At 37.4% G+C, this 23323-nt stretch overlaps 1 protein-coding gene across 1 annotated transcript in view; it reads left to right on the top strand.

Moving 5' to 3' along the window:
- Positions 1-23049, top strand: part of LOC113230808 (ATP-binding cassette sub-family A member 1-like) — a 65017-nt gene extending 41968 nt beyond the window's left edge. Inside the window, exons 15-30 of the mRNA XM_026464897.1 lie at positions 691-961; positions 2600-2661; positions 3105-3217; positions 4231-4459; positions 5788-5870; positions 6249-6438; positions 8540-8761; positions 11743-11865; positions 12892-13119; positions 15499-15590; positions 18508-18652; positions 19051-19173; positions 20971-21104; positions 21654-21801; positions 22035-22245; positions 22854-23049. Coding sequence (XP_026320682.1) covers positions 691-961; positions 2600-2661; positions 3105-3217; positions 4231-4459; positions 5788-5870; positions 6249-6438; positions 8540-8761; positions 11743-11865; positions 12892-13119; positions 15499-15590; positions 18508-18652; positions 19051-19173; positions 20971-21104; positions 21654-21801; positions 22035-22245; positions 22854-23049 — 2570 coding nt within the window. The remainder of the gene's footprint in view (positions 1-690; positions 962-2599; positions 2662-3104; positions 3218-4230; positions 4460-5787; positions 5871-6248; positions 6439-8539; positions 8762-11742; positions 11866-12891; positions 13120-15498; positions 15591-18507; positions 18653-19050; positions 19174-20970; positions 21105-21653; positions 21802-22034; positions 22246-22853) is intronic.
- Positions 23050-23323: the final 274 nt, after the last annotated feature.

Genomic DNA, 23323 nt, shown 5'->3' with positions numbered 1-23323 from the left:
GTGTCCGCACTTGTAAGGCGCTAAAATCGTATACAGAGCGCCACACTCCGCTTTTGTCTTCATTTGTTCTACTGACAGCGCGATACTGCGATGACATTATAATTTAAATTTCGAATAGGTTGACTTGGGACATTTTTTTCGTGGTTTTTGTATTGACCCGTCGTCCATTTATTTGTAAGTCAATGATATACAATACATTTTTTGCATTTCGGTAACTTTGTGCTTTAAGACAGGAGTTTTGAGAAAGTAAGGCGTCGAAATGTCGCAGGTGACTAGTGTCACAAGTGATAAATATCACTCCACCCCACAAACCAAAGAATTAGTCATAATTATTTTTCTCACATTTTGTTTAATTTTTATTGTTTTGGACTAAAAATTTAGCGATCACTTAACATTATACACCAATTAAAGGGGTTCGGTCTCAGTTCAGTTCTTGTTAAGAAGACAGATAAAAACTTCCCATTAAATATTTGCTCCCGACCGATCAAAATGTTCTTTATGATCTTAGTGATATTGTCCTGTTAGTGTTTACAAATAACGGTGTCTTTGTATGTGTTGAGTATGACGCACCTAATTCGAGATACCTTCTTAGTCTCTTAATTCATTTGATCATCAATTTATGTCTATTCTTAAAAGTTAGTTAAACATTTGGCTTTGGATACTTGTATGTAACCAGGTATATGTAAACAGGTACTGGCTACCGATTATCAATAACGACAACCGAACAACGCGACAAAGAAGCAGCAGATGCAGCAACCCGACAAATCACCAATTTCGTAATAAAACGCGTACCAAATTCAGAACTAAAAGGACAAGGTCTCAACAGCCTTGAGTACTCACTACCGTCTGCCAGCAGCAAGAACTTCCCTAAATTGTTCTCAGAGTTAGAAGAACAACGACAAACGCTCGGAATAGAGTCGATTGGAGTCGGTGTTTCTACTCTTGAGGAAGTCTTTTTGAAGTAAGTCCTGCTTTATATGGTTTTGTCCTTAGCATAATGACTTAACAAAAACTAACTGATCATTTGTCATTGTTTTATAAATTTCAAACATTTACGATATGTCAAAATGGGGATATTAGAAAAGGCTTTACTAACATTTGTCGGTCAAAATGAAATCTATCTCATTCCTTGTGACACCATCGGGACTTAACTAGGTCCTTTCTCTTTGAGGCGGCTTATGGAAGAAGGAGTTCATCATAAAGAGTCCCTGCTTTTCCATGAAGTCGACCATGGAAATCCGTTCGTATACCATTAACAAAGCATCAGAGGCCAAACTTGACCGTCGTTCTCACCTGAATTCGCGCGTCGAAAGCTCGCCTTTCATTAAGAAGAATCAGATTTGCGAAGCATATATTTTTTTTTTTTATAAAATCTTACTGATGGATTGTCTAGCCGGTTTGATGTCCACCCTGTTTGAGATTTATTCAATGCCAGAATACAGTGTAACAATGCGACCGTACTTTTACTTCATGGGCGTTTTCTATAAGTGAAAGAAAGAAATGATGTTATTTGGTAACCTAAAGACAAAATATATATATGATAGAATGATAAAAAGAATATAATATCCTTAGAATAAAACACAAAATATAAAAATCACATTTAAATAGTTACGAAAATGGCTACGTTTTCAGTGAAGCAGAATAAAAAATAAGGAAGATGTCGCGTCGTCCAAGTAAAATTTGAAAACAAAATGCTATAAACTAGGCGTAAATGAAAATTCAATGCAAATACGTGTAGAGTAGTTGGAATGTAATAAAATAATAACTGATTGGGCGTGCATTGTGTGTGCAATGTGTTCTCATGTTTGTGGTTGGGATATTACTGTCAGCACTAAAATGGCACGTAGACACAACACCAGTACTGTTAGCTCGGCATCGGTAGCATCGGAAAACATAATAAAAATAAATTTCTTAAATGATGATTTGAAGGAGGCAACAGCTTTGCAATTTTTTATTGGCGATGGAATGTCGTTCCAACATTTCGCGGCAGCGAAACGGTAGCTGCCGCGAAAGTGCGGTGTGGAGGACACATAAATCGAATAGCAAGGCGAATATTCCGTTGGGAAAACGTAAGCTTTTCGAAGAGGTATGAAGGTTCTCGATTTATAATCAATCCGAAAAGTAAAATAGTAAGATGCAACTTAGAAATTCCCCCTAATTTCCGGTCGGTTAAAAACCAGTTTTATTTTTTTTATTTTTAAATTGTCTTCCTTCAGATGCACTATGCAGTCAATATTCCAAAAAGAATCTCTGCTAGTATAGCGTAACTTGTTTCTTTACTGGACCTGAAACAGAAACGTACTCTTTGCTCCACATCATCCAGAAGTGCTACCAGTGACACAAAACAAATAAATTTGTTTTTCTTTCTTTCACGGACGGATACGAGCAGATGTCAGTTCCTTAACATAGAATCTGATTTTCCTTGCAGAAGAAGTAGGTTACTTCATTTAATCACAGATAACTTGATCTTCAGATTGATTATTAGATATTAAAAAAAATATTTCATGCTATTCTGGTACATGTACACATTACATTAGCATAAGTACTGACTTTCGTTTTTCGCCATCCAACCCCATTCCTATTCACAACAAAATTCCAGGTTGTGCAGCGACGTTGACACAAATTTCACGGGTGACGTTGTCGACGGTCAGCTTCCACAAAGTAAGTTTTATTGTAACGTCCTACTGTACAATTATTTTGTGCAATCGGAATTCCGAAGACTGCCGAGAGATATTAATTAATAAAATAGTTGTACTGTACGGCCAGAAAAAAAAAGACTTTCACAGGGGGCCGAAATTTGTAGAATAAATTCTTTTGAAATATAATGTAAAATTGGAATGATTATTTTAATATATGCTCAGGAATCTTATTGTAAAAACGTGTACAGTTCGTAATAAAAAAATCGTTTATTTTAATTAAACGGAATCGTGGGTCTTATGGAAGTCATGGTAGTTTGGACTGAAACTCATGGTAGTTTGGACTTAGTTCTAATTTTAATATTATGCATGCTGAATCGATCTTATTGCAAATAAAAATAATCACATTATTTGCAATAAGATACCGGTTTTTATTCAGATTTGGCCGTAATGTTTTTTCTTTTTCAGGCCCGACGTATCCGAAAGTGAAGGGTGTTTATATGGTCCTGAACCAATTGCCTGTGCTTATGCTAAGGCATATTAAGTATTTATACTTTAAGAAGTGGAGTTTCATCTTCATGGTAAGAACTCGTCTTGTACATTATCTTTTTTTAACGACCTCGGTGACACAACGGTTTTCATTGTGGGCGCCTGATAAGGTGGTCTCGGGTTCGATTCCCGGTAAGACCAATTTGGGAAATTAACCTCAGATTGAATACCTTTGCGGTGTTTATTATAATGAAAATGTTGCTCTCAAATTTACCACTATACAGTGTGTTTTTTGTGAAAACAATTTTTTCAAATCACTTACTAGAGATTTTAAACTTCTTTGAACAAAATTCATCATAGACATGGCTTCAATTCTCTTTAAGTACTACAGAGAACCTGCAAAATTTTGGTTTTCAACTGAAACCCTGTTAGTTACTAAACTCACATTTATCCCAAAACTTCCCAAATTGCTCAGTGGTTTAACGACACGCCGCGTCGCCCGCATCTCCGTCAGTCGCCATTGGGCGCTTGTCAACGACGGATCTGTGTCAAAATTTTTCCGCCTGTTCTTATTTTATTCATGTTAATAATGGCGGTCCCCAACACCTTATCTCGTAAAATGTAGACTCGCATTGATATACCTCCCCTTAAATGCCATTTGCAATTTAAAGTGACTTTTTATATACCAAAAGTTACTAGTTACTAAAAGTTACTAAACGTGCTGTCAAAAAGATCAAATTTAGAAAAATTGTTATTGTATACATTTTAATTAACGTTGGGCGTTTGGCTCTTTTTCCATTGTAGTTCATTGGGTAATATTTTATTCCCATAAGTCATTGACTTACAATTATATGGACGTCGGGTCCGCGCTAAAAAGTGTCCGCACTTGTAAGGCGCTAAAATCGTATACAGAGCGCGACACTCCGCTTTAGTCTTCATTTGTTCTACGGACAGCGCGATACTGCGATGACATAACAATTTAAATTTCGAATAGGTTGACTTGGGACATTTTTTCGTGGTTTTTGTATTAGACCCGTCGTCCATTTATTTGTAAGTCAATTCCATAAGTAAATAATATTTTTAACATATAACGTTCTGTTTGCAGCAAGTATTACTACCAATTCTGTTAGTATTCGTCTTCTCCTACTCTACAAACGATTCTATAAGTGCTTCCAAAAACACAGCTAACGGTATGGCCATGGACCTCAGCATATATAAAGACATGTATCAACCCAAAGTTCTTTATAAATTGGATCAAAATGACCCGGCTCAGTTAAAGAATTTTCGACGGTTTAATAAAGTTGTCTTTGAAGAAACGTCGAATATAACTGATGGTATGTATTTTTTGTTAAAGTTCGATCCGACTGGACTCGACCCAGTGTATATAAATAATAAATATAATGTTTAAGTAAAGATGTTTAATAACACATATCACAACTTTCCTTCGATAAACAACCTAAAATCCATCCTTTAAAAAGATTATTTTGAAATGAAATTAATAAGTACAGTAGTAATATTGTATTTGCCTGGTTAACCAAATGACAGCTGAAGTTTGTATACTTTTAGTTAGTAACCGAAACCTTTAGCGCCCAATTACACGAGGCGAAAGTTTTCGCGCGGTTATCGCCCAGTTACCGCGCCTTCGTATACATTAATGGCAAATCTGAATTGTATTTATTAGGCAACAACATGTAACTTCCTCTGAATAATACAACCGCGTAGTGGCCGCGCGGGCCGCCGCGTAGACCAAATTCAAGCTAGGATCGCCCGCGTGCCCGTGACGCTCATTTAAGTTAAAACGTAAAAGCTAAATAAATAGAGTGTATTTTGCTATCACAGTTAGGCCCACGCGGTCGTTCAAGTTCTACACATTCAACGAATACGAATTTTATGTCAATCGTTTACAGTTTTATTGAACATGTAAACAATTGACTCGATAAAACTGTTTATCTGTGTTATTGCCTCTGTAGGGCCCACAAAACAATAAATACAGTAGAAGTGCTTAGTGAGTGTAGTACGTGTGCCAACAGCACGAGAAGTTTGACGTACTTGAGCTCAGTCCGCCATTTTTGCTTTGCACGCTGTGATGTCAATTATCTCGCGCAAAACATCGAAAACCGCGGGGAAAAAAATATTTTGCTACTTAGGCGCTCAAAATCGCATCTGCAATATGATTATCCATATTGCTGTTTCATAATATCATTTAATTTTATTTTATTTGAATAAATTTTCCATTTTGTGCTCGATTCGTAATTCAACACAAAATGGAATATTCGTAATCGATTTTTTGTCATAAAAAACGAACGTGAACCTTATACCCGTGGTATAATGTAGACTTTTTTTGGAGAAAGTTAATTGGCGTTAATCGTTCGTCTTTCAGCTATTGCCGCTAGAACGTTGAATGAAATTTCAATTATAAAATCGAAACGTAACTTGCAATGACCTATTATTATTGAATTTTCAACGATATGTCAACTGGGTAAAGTTTAAATTATATTAACAGTCATTTAGACAAAATGGTTAACCATAGCACGTCCAACTTCGTTGAGTTCCCAATACCTACTGACCTACAGTTTAACGGATGTGCCACCATTTGTACGCGTGACGCAATGTTACACAAATATGTATTCTTTTATACTTAATTTTACTTTTTTTCTTATAGCGATCATTCGAAAAGGCCAGCAAGACTTAATCGAGTATAGTAAATACATTGCAGGAATCGACCTCGAAGGTGATAACGCTAAGGTAAGAGAGTTTACAATATATTTAACCCCACTATTTGAACATAGAAACTTCACATATTATTCATAAGGCGGACTACAGCTATGTAATATTAAAATCTGAATTGAACCTTATGTTCAAGCAAGTTTTATGAATTGCTCACTGCATTTCAAGTGATTTTAAAGCCGTCTGTCTGGTCAGTTTGAATTAACTTCTGCTCGTCACATGATTTCAAAGACATGTGATTAGTCAATTTGAATTGTTTTGTGCTTCTCACGCGACACCAAAAAGGCATATGATTGGTGAGTTTCAAATTCATTCCGCGTTTCGCTTGATATTCAAGTCATGATTGGTCATCTGAATTTTCTACTACTACCTATAGTGCATCACTTTTTACACCAGGTATACTACACAACGACAGTGCGCCACGCAGCGCCCGTAGCTGTAAACTTGCTGAGCAACTTGCTGGCAGCTAAAAACGATCGCTCCATCACCACGTACAACCAACCGCTCAAGACGGCCTTTGTCGTCGACCAGATGGTGCCTAAGTCAGCATTCACTACGGCGATGTGGTCTCTTTTCGTCCTTTTTGGTATGTATTTTTTATTTGTTGATTTTTCTCAAGCATGCTTGGAAATGATTCCATTGCGTTCAAGAAAAGAATTCGGAAAGATTATAATTTATGGAGCGTGCTACTCTTTGCCGGCCTAGGCCAACGCTCAAAAGCAGCAAAACAATTAAATTAATCACCGATGATATGTGATTCCGTTTGTTTTGTAGTTAGATATTTTGCTGTTTTTCCCACACCACCGATTGATTAATTGTTAGAAATATTATCTTTATTAAAATAAATATTTTTTAATTTAAATATAGAATATTTTTGAAATATACGGAGACGTATACACAGGTCAGTTGTTAGCGCTGTACTATTTCAGCTTTCTAATTTGTGATTTCAGCGCAAACGAGAGTTGATATTTAAAAGTGATATAAGTCCCATTTGCCTGATGAGTTGCCTGGGATAGATGGCCCTTATTTCGTCTCTATTTCTGGTTATATACTCGATGTTCCGACCATATTGTTTTTTTTTTTATAATGAACGAGTAGTGCGTCTGGTGATAAGCGAAATGCCTATCCATGACAGTTGATGTCCTCAAACTTTTTAATCGCATAAATCTGACATTGGCATTAGTTGACAAGTCCCATGTGCCTGTAATTTCACCAGCCGCAGTAATGCAGTAATGCTCACATTATTACATGTTTGACTTCAAACATAGGTAAGGTGGCAATACTTCTCTGGACGAACTCTTTCACAAAGAGCTCTACTGCTATTTCATTCAAAAGATACTCAACAGATAAATCATAATATTCGTCATAAGTTTCCCTTATGGAAGAATGGCATAAGTGGAGTTACGTCAAAAACGTTTATTGCTCATTATATACAGAATAATATAACCCACTTCCTCTCCAATTCTTGTAACTCTATAGACTAATATTGTAGATATACTTACAAGAATTGGAGAGGATGTGGGTTATATGTTTCTGTATCTAATGAAGCAATAAACATTTTTGACGTAACTCCCCTTATGCCATAATTCCATGAGGGGTGCATAACTAGGTATATATGTTAAGCTGTACAAGATCTCCCCCTGTGGCTTGCAAAAACCTTACTCTCGTGTGATATTCATACTCGTACGTGTCATAGTAAATCATGTTACAACTTTAACATAGACTAAAATAAAATTAGGATATGAGATAGAACAAAAAATAAATCAACAAATGTGTTTTGAAGTGTACATAGGAATAAACCGATTCCCTTTACGCTTGATTTCGAGTACAATGGGAATACTACTAAGAGAGCGCCGAGTGAGACAGCAACAATAACAATGATTTCACGTTTACGTTTTAGCTTATGTTAATTATTTTTTACTAAACTATCATCGAAATGTTTTACGTACTAAAAAGATTAGTTTATGATTTAGTAACTAGTTATCATTTAATAAGAATTGAGGTTTTTGGAGTAGTTAAAAATGTGAAATAAAATTATTTACAATGATTGATTTTTTAGTTATTTACAGTTTATTTATACTTACGTGGTACAGAGCAAATGTTCAAAATGTCCACCGTTTTCCACAATGCATAGTCTACCACGGCATAGTAAATTTTGTTTTAAATTGTACAACACAAACACATTTTGTCTTACAGTATAAAATGCTGAGATAATCCTCTCACGCAATCCTTCGACACTGTTCACTCTCTCTCTCTTCGACCTTCGCGTATCTCCACTATCACTATCACAACTTATTGGGTAAAGTCGCACCATCTCAGTCAATTTGACGTTAGAATAAATATCCATATTGCGGCGATTCTTTAGATCAAGGTCGCGCGTGCACTGAGCAATTTCGCGTATGCGCTCGCGCCCACACCCACGACCTGTGCTTTCGCCGCCGTGTCGCCATCCGCCGCTGCGTCGGAGCAATAATAATGATGTGCATAGATTTTGATAACTAATGTTGTTCTCAAGTAGTAGTCGACAAAAAAAAATAAAAAAAATATTTTTGTAAAGTTCATTAGTTTATTATTTCTTTGGGTTCAGAATCAGGAATATAACGCACTCTATAAGTATATCCCACTTTCAAATATACAGCCTGAATAATACGATGATCAAAATTTGTTCACAAACTTTTTTGTTTCAGTAAACTTATCAACAGTAATGAACGCAGTGTCTTTGCTGATTAAAGAGCGCGTGTCAGGAACTCGCCACATCCACATAATGGCTGGGTGTCCCCCGTTGATCCATTGGATGGCCACGTTTATCACTCACGTGTTGATGTACACTGCTATCTCGGTGGTGCCCACACTAATCGCTGCAGCTATTATGGACCGCGATAATACTATAAACAAAGCGGACTTTCTCCGTAAGTACAATTTATTTATTATTGTGTGTACAGTGGGCGATAATTAGATTAATAATACTACCTCGTAACGAAAAAAGGCACAGTTTTGCGTACTTTATACAGCAGTTGTGCTTTTTTCGTTCCGAGGGCACAATAACGTGGGTAAGATATTGTACTAACTAGCACAGATGCCCAATTTCATATAAAAAAATGTCTCACGCGTAAATCTAATTACTTTGATTCTTAACGCTTTTCAATAGATGGTATCAAGTAAACCCACGATGCGATTGTAATGATATTCGAAAAGACCAGCAGATGGCAGCTGTTACATTTTGGTCAAGGTTATAAGCTCTTGTTCAGGCGTTGATTATAATATACAATGACTTAATAAAATCGCTAAGAAGCTGAGCATGTACTTTTAATACTAAATTTTAGTACTAAAATGTTATTTAGTTTCGAGAATAAATTCAAAGAAATGCCACCTATACAATTTATTGCAAACTAACTGGTAACGCCAAATAGTATGTCTGAGCTCGCATATCCTTTCCCTTTCCCATCCTAATCCGTGCTACGCCAAAGCCGCTTAAATCGCCAGTAAATTAAATATAATTATGTGTGACATTAAAAATTCGAACTCACAAATCTGCATCCGCAACATCGCATTTTTTATAAATTAACTATCCGCATCTCTGCCCAGCATTAAGCTGCGTACGCAAGTGTTTAAGAGGGAGTATGCCAAAAAAGTTTTGACGTTGGCTCCGCCTACATTTGTGAGACAAATATATGCTTGAAGTTCGCGTGACATGCGACAGGAGGTGTTGAATTTTGCGCATTAAAAGTACCAAATTCATTTTAGAGGAATAACTTAAATTTAAAAAAAATCCGTAGTTACAGTTCTCGATCATGCATAAATATAATTCATTATCTAATTTTTGTCCTAATAACCTGTAGCGTTTCGAGGATGAATCGAACAAATGTGAAAATTAGAGGTCATTTCGTGATTTTTAACTATCGAGGAAACTTTATTGTTGTATGTTTCTGATTAGTGTCTATGCTCGAATATGTCGTGTAGTTACTCATACAATATTTTATTTTTAACTTTAAATTGGACATACCCCTCTAAAATCAAATCAAAGATTAGGAATTTTTCATCTGCTCCCTCTTAATAGTGGCGTTATTGATGGTCGGCCGCAAGTTAGGCGGTTAAGCGCTACGCACAATCCCTTCGACTTTTCGGACAGTAAAGGTTGGTGGTAGCACGGCTTCCCTTCCTTTTACTTGCGAGATCACGTTTTTAGCAGCTCTTCACGAGCTATCGAAGCTATTAAATTTTTTCTTATAGCGTCACCACTAACAAAACGAACAAAGACATATCATTGAGAAACCTTCGATTTGTTATAATTTTAAGGATAGTTTACTATTTTTACAATTATTCGTGTTGTTGCTGATGCAAGTTTTTTACACATCAGCGAAAGCTGATTCGGACGCTTTTTCACCGTGTTGATGCTGGTCTTGTGTATTAAAAAAAAAGAACGCGAAGAATATACATCCTTACTGAATCTATCTACATGAACAAGCGTTATATTTCATTTGGTACTGTTATAAAATATTATTTCAACGATTTTGTGACATTTATTAACAAAAGTATCAATCGGCTTGATATGAATGATGAAACAATAGCTGATGAGGATGAAACAATAGCTGAGCTTCTTTTTCAGCTTAGTTTGTTTCTGGAAGGTTTGTAAATTATTCCAACGTACCTTTTAGGTCATGTCACGGCTCGGACATCCGCAATAAATATCGATGAATGCGGATGTTGATGCGGATGCTGCCCTTCTCTGTGAACTTTAGGAACTCAAGAATTGAAAAACTTTTTAATCCACTGAAACATTACAAAGTTCCAACTAAAAAAAATAATTAATTGTGCACCTATGACTTTAATTCGTAAGCTACGTACATATTTGTAAATGTTTAGTTGCATTACCCCAAACCGCATTGACTCAGCGTGGCAGAGTGTGGCCTAAAGATGAGTCTTGATAGTCACGGTATGAATTCGGAATTGTAGTCTAGGGTCAACTGTTAGTGTCGGCAAGGAGCATCTAGATGTCGCTGTCACAATTGTAAGAAATAAGTATCGCGTATTTTTATTTAACGAGAAATTATTTCGTATGTACTATTAAATAAAAAAATAAACAAAATATTGAAGAGATTTATGTAAATAAATAAGTTCACTTAACTTTTAGTCATTACAAATCAATATTTAGACAATAAATTCGAAAATAATATTGTTTCCACTGCGTCCGAGTAACTATTTTAAGATTGCTAAATTTGACATAAAAACAATATTACTTGAATTGAGTGAGTTAATACTCACAAAGCTGTCAATAAAACATGATAGTTTTAACATTATAATAGACTTACTTTAAGCGCGTCATGGTACGAAAAGTTAATGTAAGTTAAAGTAAGGTAAGTAAGTAAGTAAGGTTAATGTAAGGGTAAAGTTGTTTTAAGAGATTGTGGTAGGCGCCCTGCTCGTCCCTACTAAATCCGAGTCACGTACAAGCCTCGTGTCACGATTTTCAACTGAATCTAAGATAGCCAGTTGGTATTTATAATTACTGAATAATAACGCCAACTGAATTAAAATAAGTTCAATGCGCCGAAACTAAACCGGAAGCTTAGGACAAAAAGAATCTTGTACGTAAATTGTATAGAAACCCTAATGAGATATATATAATTTAATTAACAACAACAACATCAAGGGAAGCCCTGTGTCGCGGGTGCCATGGACACACACATAGACAACCACAAATTACACCCAAACTCACGAGAGAAATAAATGTAGGACATATAAATATTCTCCCGGACCGGGTAACCGAACCTGGGACCTCTGCGTGGCAGTCGGCATGTTACTATTCGGCCACAGAGACAGTTAAAGTTAATTACTAAATCCATGTAGTTGTTCAGCTAAAGGATATTAATTTAGAATTATTTGATTGCAGTATTCGCTTTCGTGGTCTTCGAATTGGCAGTAATGGCGTTCCTCGCGTTCACGTACTTCGTCAGTTTCGGTTTCGGCGAGCGAGCAGCGCTGGGAATGCTCACCGTCGTCCTCATGATCGCAGGTAAGTGTTATTATACTAATCAATCTATACTAATCTACATATGCAATACAAAGAGCAAAAGACGCAAGCTGCTTAGTAGCAGTAAGCTCCTTGTGAAAGAGTTCGTCCAGGAAGTACTGTCACCATGCCTATTTCTGCCGCCAAGCGGTAATGTGACCATTACTGAGTTCCCATTTTGAAAGGTAAGGGTACTGGTGAAATTACAGGCACACGGGCCTAGTTAACTTATGTCTAAACTAAGTTTGCACAGCATATATAGAGCTCAGAATCCTCGCCACACATCTGTAACCATAGATATAGTTTTGTGTTTTTAGTTACTATTTATGTGTAACATTTTTCATTTGTATGTTTTTTTTGTGTGTGGCAAATAAATAGAATTTGAATTTGAATGGAATTTAAGGTCTTTGCGATTTAAAGCTCCGAGTGGCACAGCAGCTGTTACGGATATTGACGCACGACTTGTTCGTCCCGTCACTATGAATTATAAAATATAATAATAATAAAAAACCTTACTGTTATTGGAGTTTACTACTGTATCTATACGCAATTTTTTAAGAATATTAGGCGGGCCTTATACTCGGTGGCCCAATGGTTTATACTCCGTATATTCCAAAAATATTCTGTATTTATTGTAATAAAGATAATATCTCTAATTATGGGGGGCTGTTCCATTCGGTGGTGTGGGAAAAACAGCAAAACATCTAATTACAAAACAAACGGAACCACATTTCATGGGTAATTAAATATTAAATATGTGTTTTTTTAATTTTCGTCCATTATAGCAAAGCTCAAGTTAAACTGGTCGATTTGAAGTGAAACAATTGACGACACCCGTCAATTGTTTTGAATTCGGACTGGCCTATCGGAGCGCAGTTGTCACCGGAATAATTTGGCAGAATAGTTTTCAAACAAATTAAATGACATTTCGTCTCTATTTCTGTTTATGTACTCGATGATCTAACACTATGTGGATATTTTGCCCAAAATTAAGATTTGAATTGAGTTAAAACAATTGTTCTCCTACAGGTTTATTACCAGCTACCGTAACAATAATTAACGACTCCGGACCAAAATCTGAAATGGGCGTTTGGCTGATAATGATCAGTATTTCGAAAGTGTTTATACCACCTCACGCGGCGCTGCTGGCTTTATACAACGGAGGCAAAAGCGCCGAGATAAATGCCCAGTGTGACACGGTTGTACACTTGTGTAAGACACAGATGATCGCTAGATCGGAGCTTAAGAATTGCTGCGGTGAGTACAGCTGTTTTATTCGTGATATGAAGGTGTTATTTTATTGAATAGCGTCAGTATTGGGCAAAATTTAATTATTCTGGCAATTAAAGATTGACAATTAATTAATTGTCAATTGCGAAACAGCAATTAACGATTGATCAATTGTTAGTTGCGAGAACCGTGTTAATTGCGGTTCTCGCAACTAACAATTGATCAATCGTTACTCGCGTATATCTGCAATTAACAATTAATCAATTTTCAATCTTTTCAATGCGGCGGGCACGACTTTTCAAATAATGGCAAGTTGGAGGGTCTCATTAAGAATATGGCACTTATTTCTAAATCCAAGATGACGGACACGATTTTTCAAATAATGGCATGTTGCGTATCGTTTTCGAGGTATTTGGGGGTTCTCATTACAAATATAGTATTTATTTCTTAGTCCAAGATGGCGGGCACGCTTTTCAAATAATGGCAAGTTGGGTATCGTTTTCGAGGTATTTGGAGGTGCTCATTACGAATATGGCACTCATTTCTAAATCCAAGATGTCGGACACGATTTTTCAAATAATGGCAAGTTGCGTATCGTTTTCGAGGTATTTGGGGGTTCTCATTACAAATATAGTATTTATTTCTTAGTCCAAGATGGCGGACACGACTTTTCAAGTAAATGCAATATGGGTATCATTTTCGAGGTATTTCGGGGTGCTCATTACGAATATGGCACTCATTTCTAAATCCAAGATGGCGGACACGATTTTGAGTGAGTGAGTGGGTGGGTGAGGAGGTAAGTTAGGGGGTGGGTCACTCACCCGCTTACCCACCCCCTCAAACCCTCTCACCCACCTCCTGACCCACCCCCTAACTCACCCCCTAACCCACCGCCAAACTCACTCCTTAAAACCTAATCCAACCCGACTAATTTAATCCGACCCCCTAACCGGCCCCCAACCGACTCCTTAATTGGCTACCTAACCGGCTCCCTAACCGACCTCCTAACCGACCCCCTAACCGACCCCTAACCGACCCCCTAGCCTACCCGCTAACCGACCCCCTAACCAAACCCCTACCGACCCCTAAACCGATCCCTAACCGACCCCCTAACCGACCCTTTAACCGACACCCTAACACACCCCTAACCCACCCTCTAACCGACCCCCTAACACAAAACCCTTGTGTTAGGGGGTCGGTAACTAACAACTAACTAACTAACAAAAGGGCCCATTGAAAACCAGCGTCACAACCTAGCCTTGGTTGTGACTTTAGCTGAATGGGATCCTTTTGTACACGCCACAGCCGCACACATGTCAGTATAGTATTATGCAACTTGTTGTTGAAATGTTTTTACGCTGTTCTTTGTGTTATTTCTGTTTTAGTTATATTAGTCTTTGTTTTTGTGTTTTTTTTTATAATGTGGCGTTACAATAAATGGTTTCTATTTCTATATTTCTATTTAAAAAAAAAAGGGCTAACCCACCCCCTAACCCATATTCGTAATGACACATTTATTCGGTAGTTTCGGTTTTAACTGTTAGTTTCAATTGTTTCTTAGAACAACTAAGAAAATTAATTGCAATTAATGTAATTGCAATTAAAATCAATTCAATTGAAATCAAATCAATTGCAATTGATTTCAATTGAATAGATTTTTTAATCTGATTGAAATTTAATTGATTAACGCCCAACACTGAATAGCGTGATGCTTTTACTACCGTGACAATCATATTTTAGTATAGTAGTTACAAAGCTCCTAGTGAAAGAATTCGTCCAGGGAATTACTGCCACCTTACCTATTTCACCTGCCAAGCAGTAATGTCAGCATTACTGCGTTCCGGTTTCGAAGGGTAAATGTGCTGGCGAAATTACAGACACATGAGACTTGTCAACTTATGTCTCAAACTTTCAAAGACCCATGTGCCCGTAATTTCACTTTTACACTTTTACCCTTCAAAACCGGAAAGCAGTAATGCTCACACATTACTGCTTGGCGGCAGAAATTGATAAGGTGGCAGTATTTCCCTGGACGAACTCTTTCACAAGGAGTTCTGCTGCTACTAAAATGTCCTACTGTTTAATGCTAAAAAAACAAGTATAATTTTCATACAATGTCTAGAAGTGCTACCGCAGCGCAGTTGTCGTGACGCGCGCGATTTTTGCATTCACAACTAGTGAAGGAAAACGCAGACGCGCGATTGCAGCGCTAGAAGCGTCTAATTCGACTTGTTCAGTGATTTCGTTTAGAAGTGACCCAAACGCCACTCATAACCATAGCTATTATATTTAAAAGTAACACTATTAGCTGTCAGTTTTTATCTCTAATTAAAAATCCGGTTGTACTTGGTTTAGAAGACAGTTAAACACGATGCCATTTAAGTTGTATTGTATTCTGTGTTTCAGATCAAAATAGTCCAGGTTGCTACTTCTGTTTCGGCACAGACAGACCTGGTGAACAAATGCTAATACTTCTTGCACAAGCTGTAATGTACATGGTAAGTGTTTAATATTATCACTCCCTGGGTAGGTATCGCCGCCGTACCTTTGACAGCATCAGTGGCCCAATTGGCGCTTCTTCTTATTGTATCGATTTTTCTTTTATTTCGAGACTATATTGACTCTGAATAGTATGTTACCATCTTGATTGTGCTATCCGTGGCCGCGCAAAGACCTTACAAGTTTTTGTTGTACTATCTGACACTTTTTAGATATGTATTTATAAACAACTACGTTTAGCAACGTTTCCTGCGTGCTGTCTTTTGCTACCTTACCGGCTTATCACCGTTTAGAGTGACCTATTTAAATACTTTTTTTTACTCCAATTATAATTTCGTAATCATGAAGGCGCTCTTCTAAGTTCTGAATCAAAATTCTATTGTCTATGGTACTCCCCACTGAGTTGAACAGTTTCATTATAGTACACAGAACAATAATGAGATTCAAAATAAGAAAGTCATATTTTTGCAATTTAAAATATCAATTAGGACGCTACTCACACGCTTTACTGCCTTCCGATTGGTTAAATTGGCCTGAAAGTCTGACTAGGCCATAAATTTTTATAAAAAAAAATTGCTTAAAACATATGCGGTACTTAGCCAGTTCTATTCTATCTCTTGGGTTTTTTAAATAAAATAAATAAATATATGAAGAGGCTGTATGGTGGATCCATCGAGTATATAACCAGAAATAGAGACGAAATGTCATTTAGTTTGTTTGAAAACTATTCCACCAAATTATTCCAGTGACAACTGGGTTCTGATTGGCCAGACCGAATTCGAAACAATTGACGGGTGTCGTCAATTGTTTCACTACAAATCGAGCAGCCTAATTAGAGCAGTTTAATTATAGCTTTGCTATAATGGACGAAAATTGAAAAATTACGTGTTTGATATTTAATGACGGTAGCCTATTACAAACTCGAATTTCTTTTTCCTTATTTCATTACTCCGAAAACGGTTCGACTTTTTTTCAATAGTTGCAATGACTTTTGGAATAAATTTGCAACTCAGAAATGTGTTACAGCAGAAGTATCGTTTGTCCGAAAACCTATTATTAGAATAATTGTTACACATACGTGCCAGAGCCGAATTTGTTTGCATTACCGAGACGGTACGACCCCCGTAGGTTTAGGTTAGGTTAGTATATGAAATAGCAGCACGAACCGAACGAGCGAAGCGAGCAACTACAACTCGATCAAATTAACTTGCATCTCGTTTACCGTATTTTCTAAAGATGCGAGGTGCTTTAATTTGACGAGTTGTATTGTGCGACGCGTTCTAATACTTTTAATATTTGTAATAAGAAATAATATAACGAAAATGTATCATGGTATCGTTTTTTTTTACTAAATAAAAATATTCCATTATATACATTGGTCTACCGGTTTGTTGGGGAAATAAAAATGTGGAAAAGATTAACTTGTCAACATGTCAAAATAGTGAAACATTGAATGGTGTAATAACAAAAACCGTAACGTGTTTCCGGAAAAATGACACAAAATCTATTCAATAAAAACCTAAAGCTTTTCGGAGAAACAAAATTCAGTAAATCATGTTTCTAGCTTGTGATAGGTAACCTTTAATTACTGATGAAATGTGATTCCGTTCCACACCACCGAATGGAACAGGCCCATAGTTAGAATATTTTTGGAATATACGCAGACGTACACAGGGTAGCTGTTGCCGCTTTACTATTTCAGCTTTCTAATGATTTCAGTGCAAACGAGAGTTAATATTTAAAAGTGTTATAAGGCCCATCTGCCTGATTAGTTGCCAGGGATGAATGGCCCTTATTTCATCTCTCTTTCTGGTTATATTATACTCGATGGGTGGAACCTTTGCTTATCCTAATAAATGGGTTAAATTTTATTAAAAAGAAATTGCGTTTGTTATTTTGTTAGCAAAATATACATTAAATATTGCTTCTGTTTCATTATTTTATTTACTTGTAGAAAAAGTGTTGTATGCAATCATTACATAATTAGGTCTTAAAATCTCATACCTATACTTAGGCCTAAATACGGTATTTTTTTTACAGCAATTATGCAACGATCGCATAAAATATTATTATTTATGTACGAAACTAAAATCTGAATGACGGTTAAAAAAAATGGAACAACATTTAATGTTTATGATGTTAGTAATATAATTCTGGGAGGTTGTTAGTATTTTACAAATTCCCTAAATATCGAACATTTATGAGATAAACATGATAATTATCAAAGAAAGAAGATATCCATCATATTGACCTTAGAACTAAAGTCCAAACTCATAGTACCACGATTTCGTTTGACTAAGGTAAACGATTGTTTTATGGGGAACTGTATACGTTTTTACAATAAGATTCTGGAGAATATATTAAGATTATTATTTCCTAAAATTAAAATTTACGTTACCAAGTATTTTAATCGATAAGTCATATTACAAAATTGATGAGTATATGTTAGATAAAGACGTATGGAAAGCCAACACGAGTCTAGATTCCACACAATTATGATTCTAAGTGTATTCCATAGAATTTAAGTTTATTTGAAAAGAGCAAAGAGCTTCTTGCTCGTTTGTCTCAGGGAGGAGCGTAGTGAACGAGCAGTAGCTTAAAAAATGACGTTTTCAAGTGTTAAAATTTTACCTATGGAATAAATTATTATTTGATTTTGACTTTCAGACAATAAATATCTTGATAATATCGAACTCTGGGTTATAATAGTGTAGGGACACATTTAGCATTGTCACCATCTTCAGGCTTCGTATAGGTACGCGTCTCGCGCACTACCATGTGTTCTCTCATCGCCTTCCGCATAACTTCTGTATAATCAAAAATTCCACGTGGAAAGTCATTGTGTTATTAATTCGCTATGAAGACGACCACATCGATACCCTAAAATAGTATCTCTATGAATTTATGAAACTGCAGATGCTCGTGATCTTCGCTCAACATGGCTACCTGAACCTCTTGCGGGACAAGGTGACTAACCTGAAATACTCCAAGCCGCAAAAACATTACACCGATGAAAAGGTCATAAAGGAAGCGACTTACGTCAACAAGAGCATTGCGCAGCGTAAGTAACCTTATTCAGAGTGTACGTAGTACGTACAAATGTACGTAGACACTCGTTGCGTTTACAGTGGCCGCGCGCCTGTCTCGACGCGAGTAGATCTATTGGCTCGGTCCGCCCGTTCTTTTCACAGTGCTTGGTATAGCGTCTGTTTGCCATTTCGACGTGTGAATCTACTCGCTTGTAGCTGCTTCGGCACTGTGAAAGTGAAGACGCCAAGAACCGCGCGCCCGCACCCGCCGCCGTGCCCGCGCCTCCACTCTAAATGAGCCCTTACACTACTCTGACACTTCTGTATAATTTCTCAAGTCACTTTGAAAGTCACCCTGAGATTCAAGTAATACGATGAGGCCACTGACATTTAAAAATTGCTCAAATAATGACCTAGTCATTTCTTGCAGCGGTGGCGCAAATACCTGACGCAATGTTGGTCGATGACGTGCACAAAAACTACGCTAGCTTTCGCTGTTTCCGCCTCAGGAGTTGCAACGCTGTCAAGGGTGTCAGCTTCTCCGTTCGAAAAGGTAGTTTTATTTTGTATGTTATTTTTTATTTGTTTAGTCCGCTTCCGAAAACCACAGATTACTTAGTAGTTACTACGTAACAGATACATCACTCTCACACAAAATCGAAAATACCTACGCTTTAATATACTCCGTTCAACCATTTATTTAACTTTTGACAGCTCTAATTCTAATCGAATAATGCTGCGATTCCGAATCGATTTTTTTTACGATGTAATTTTTATCGTGAATGTGAGCGGGTTCAAAAAAGAAAATATTGTCTGATTGGGATCGTGATGTTGCGTTTGACAATTTATGTACTCAAGAATTAATAATTAATGTTACTGGGGATTCAAGTAATGATTCCCGTTCATATGGAGAAGTATCTGCCGATGAATTATAATAAACAAGAAGAATGTATTATAATTATTTATAATTTATTTCATTTCATTATATTTATTAGACAGGTGTTAAAATTTATCAACTTGAATTATCTTCGTTACACAATCTGTTGACTCGATAAATATCGGAGCTAAAGAGCACGTCGCTTAACTAAACTAAAAATAAAAGAGTCCAGAAAGTATTGCTTTTTTGTTTATGGTTGTATGTCAATAATTATGGAACGCATGCTTATGTCAAAATTGAAATAAACGGACGGAGTAATAGTGTACTAAATCTGACTTTTTGTAGGAGTAGAACTCCTTATGAAAGTTCGTGCAGTGTGGTACTGCCACCTTACCTATTTCTGCCACCAAGCAGTAGTGTCAACATTACCGTGTTCCAGTTTTGAAGGGTAAGGATGCTGGTGAAAGTACAGGCACATGGGACTTGTCAACTTATGTCTCAGGATAACGGGCGCAGCTCTGAGTGGTACTCCAACTCTTATGGATAGGCGTGTAGCCACCACGCCTCCAGATACATTGAGCGATTTGGCGCATGTGGGGGAGAAAGCCATAGTTAGTTTTAATAGGCTAAAAAGTACGTGAAGATTAAATAGGTAAATAAATCAAATCCTTACGTAACGTTCTGTGTCTGGACGCAGCTAATGATTGTTTGTTGCTCAAATTTCGCAACAAGCAACAAGTGCACAACCAGAGAACAAAAAGTAACGAGAACCGACACTCTCCGCCCCTCCCTAGCTTTAGATACCGCACTATGCCCCGCACTTTGTCGGTCTCATTGACTGCACGACAACAAGGCTGTCGGCGAGCTTTTTCACGCTAAGACGGCTTTGATATTTGAATATAGTTTTTATTTGTTCATTACGAAACTTGTACTTTAATATACAACATAATTAATTGTATGTTACTATTTATAATGGTCGTGAATTATGCTCTGTACGGCTGCTTGTGGTCAGAAACTCGTCTCTTTATCCCGTTTAGACGGGATAACGAGACGAGTTTCTTTCGTTTTCCGAGAGGTGAAACGAAGTAAATAAAAAAAAACTTATGTCTGAGACTCATTCGGGTATTGTTTTTTTCATTAATATAGTGCAGAGTAATATTTAATACAAATTTAAAAAATATAGAATACAGATTATAACAATATAAATACCTAATAAACATATGTTTAATTACACTAATCCTAATAATTTAGGATTCTATTAATAGAATTTTAGATAACTGATTCGCGTTAGAATTTTCGCTAAGTCGCCGCGCTTATCATGTAATAGATACGAGAATGTGATGGGTAACCCTGCCACTTCACGCACACATTTGCGCGTGTGCAGAGAGAGCTTGGCTGTATGTAGTAGTAGGTAAATAACTTTCGACTGTTGTATGGAGTGTCCGGGGTGTGGTACAACTCTAGATTTTTCAGGCGAGTGCTTCGGCTTGTTGGGCGTGAACGGTGCGGGCAAGTCTAGTACGTTCCGTATTATCACGGGCGAGCACTGCGCGACTCAGGGACAAGTATTCGCCAACGGACACTTCCTTAGGCGTCCTCGGCAACAGGTGAGCATTTATTTATTGTGCATTTCTGTAGCAGTAGAGCTCCTTGTGAAAGAGTTCGTCCAGGGAAGTATTCCCACCTTGATTATTTTTGCCGTCAAGCGGTAATGTGCGCATTACTGCGTTCCGGTTTTGGAGGGTAAGAGTGCTGGTAAAATTACAAGGGACTTGTCAAGTTATGTCTCAGGGTGATGAGCGCAGTGACCCTCAGATCTTTGCAAGACATCTCACTGCCAGCTGATTATCATAACGCGATTTTATAGATAACATTTCAATGACAATTGGACGTTACAGATTTACAGGCAACTACGATACTTTAAATTTTAACATTCATAGGTGAATTTCTCCATAATCAATTTTAAATAAATATAAATAGTACCTAACTACGTCGTATATTATAACAAAGTCTGGCATTTCCCACGTGCAAAATGTTAGACATTCACAAACATGAAGATCGTTTTTCTTTTCAATTTTATTAACACAAATTTTCTTTTTTCCCATTTACCATGAAATTGTGGTACACTTATGTAAACTAATAACTTTGCTCCACAGTACCTGCAGTCCCTAGGATACTGCCCGCAGTTCTTCGGACTGGACGAGTTTATGACGGGGCGCGACAACCTAGTGCTGCTGCTCAAACTGCGCGGCCTGTCTGGGGACGACATGGACAAGGAAGTTAAATCCTGGATAGAAGTCGTTGGTACGCTTATCTTACTTTTTCGACATTCGTTCCAGCACTCGGTAAACTCTTTACAATCTCTCGCACCTGCTCCACTTAAGTGTTGCCAACATTTCGCCGTGTTTGTTTTTTTCAATGCCGAGAGTGTACCACTTCAAGAATTTATACCGCATCTAAAAGTGCCCTAGCTAGCAGTAACAAGATCGGCGTTGTTAACTCAAACCAAAATAATACTGTGAAGGCGTCTATGACAGGTCTGGGGCGGTACGCCAACGTGTACGTGGCCAACTACAGCGGCGGCTGCAAGCGGCGGCTGGCCGCGGCGGCGGCGCTGGCGCAGGGCGCGCCCGTGACGCTGCTGGACGAGCCCACGGCCGGCGTGGACGTGTCCGCGCGCAGACGCGTCTGGAGCGCGCTCCGGAGGGGGCAGGCGCAGGGTCGCGCCGTCATCATCACTTCGCACAGGTGACCTCCACAATCATCTCACATGTCGTCACGATGTAACTGTCGAGAAACTCGTCACAAACAATATACAGTGCGTTTTTTTAACTGGTTACAGTGTAGTGAATGCCCAAACTATAGGAGATACGGGAAATCTGTCTTAGGAACCATTTAGTATGAAAAATAATTTTATTAAATATCAACTTCTGCTGTCCCGAGTTTTTCTTCCGATGCAATGAAATCATCCTTATAAGAACTAAGTGTATCAGCTTATTAAAAAAAAATTAACAATTTCATTCATTTTGTGTTAAATAAAACATTTTATGAAATTTGGCCAACTTTTGCTGTCCCGATTTTGTCGTCCCTTACAATGAAATGATCCTTACATGAAACTGAGTCGATCAGTATTAAAAATATATCAGAAAAATCTTAAATTATAATTCTTAACAAAAAAAGCCAGAAATATCTTGTTGAAATTATCCCGTGCGCAGCATACTGTTACGTAACTTAGCGGTACGCCTGTAGTAGAGTTTTTCACAAAAAATATATCCAAAACCGTGGTAGTAAAATATCATGGTATTGAATTAATAAATATTATAAGAACAATAAATAAGAAATGATCCCCGTCTTAGCTTGGACGAGATGGAGGCGCTGTGCAACCGCATAGCGATAATGTCGTACGGCGAGCTGGGCGCGCTGGGCTCGCCGGCGGCTCTGCGCGCCGACCACGCCGCGGGACATGCCGTGCGGCTTAAGCTGCGCGTGCCCGACGACGGTACGTGCAAGTCATTCCTTTCAAGCAAACTGCACACATCAAAAGTGTCATAGTTTTTAATAAAAATATCTATATCAATTTATTAAATTATTTAAAGTCTATTCCAATCTATTATGTCAGAAAAAAGTAAACAAACCGGTTTGCACTCAATAAATAAAATAAGTAACACTTTCACGTATATTTTGAAGATTTCGGCTTGATATTTCATCACGTTTTCCAGCAATATACATTTGAATAACATATTAAAATCTTATTTTGAAAATGTTAGTTCAAAAGCATTGACTTACAATTATATGGACGTCGGGTCCGCGCTAAAAAGTGTCCGCA

This window comes from Hyposmocoma kahamanoa, unplaced genomic scaffold, assembly GCF_003589595.1.
Source record: "Hyposmocoma kahamanoa isolate Upper Pololo Valley unplaced genomic scaffold, ASM358959v1 64, whole genome shotgun sequence".
Classification (NCBI taxonomy): Eukaryota; Metazoa; Arthropoda; class Insecta; order Lepidoptera; family Cosmopterigidae; genus Hyposmocoma; species Hyposmocoma kahamanoa.
Note: the sequence above shows the minus strand (reverse complement) of the source record. Positions and strands in the feature narration are given on the sequence as shown.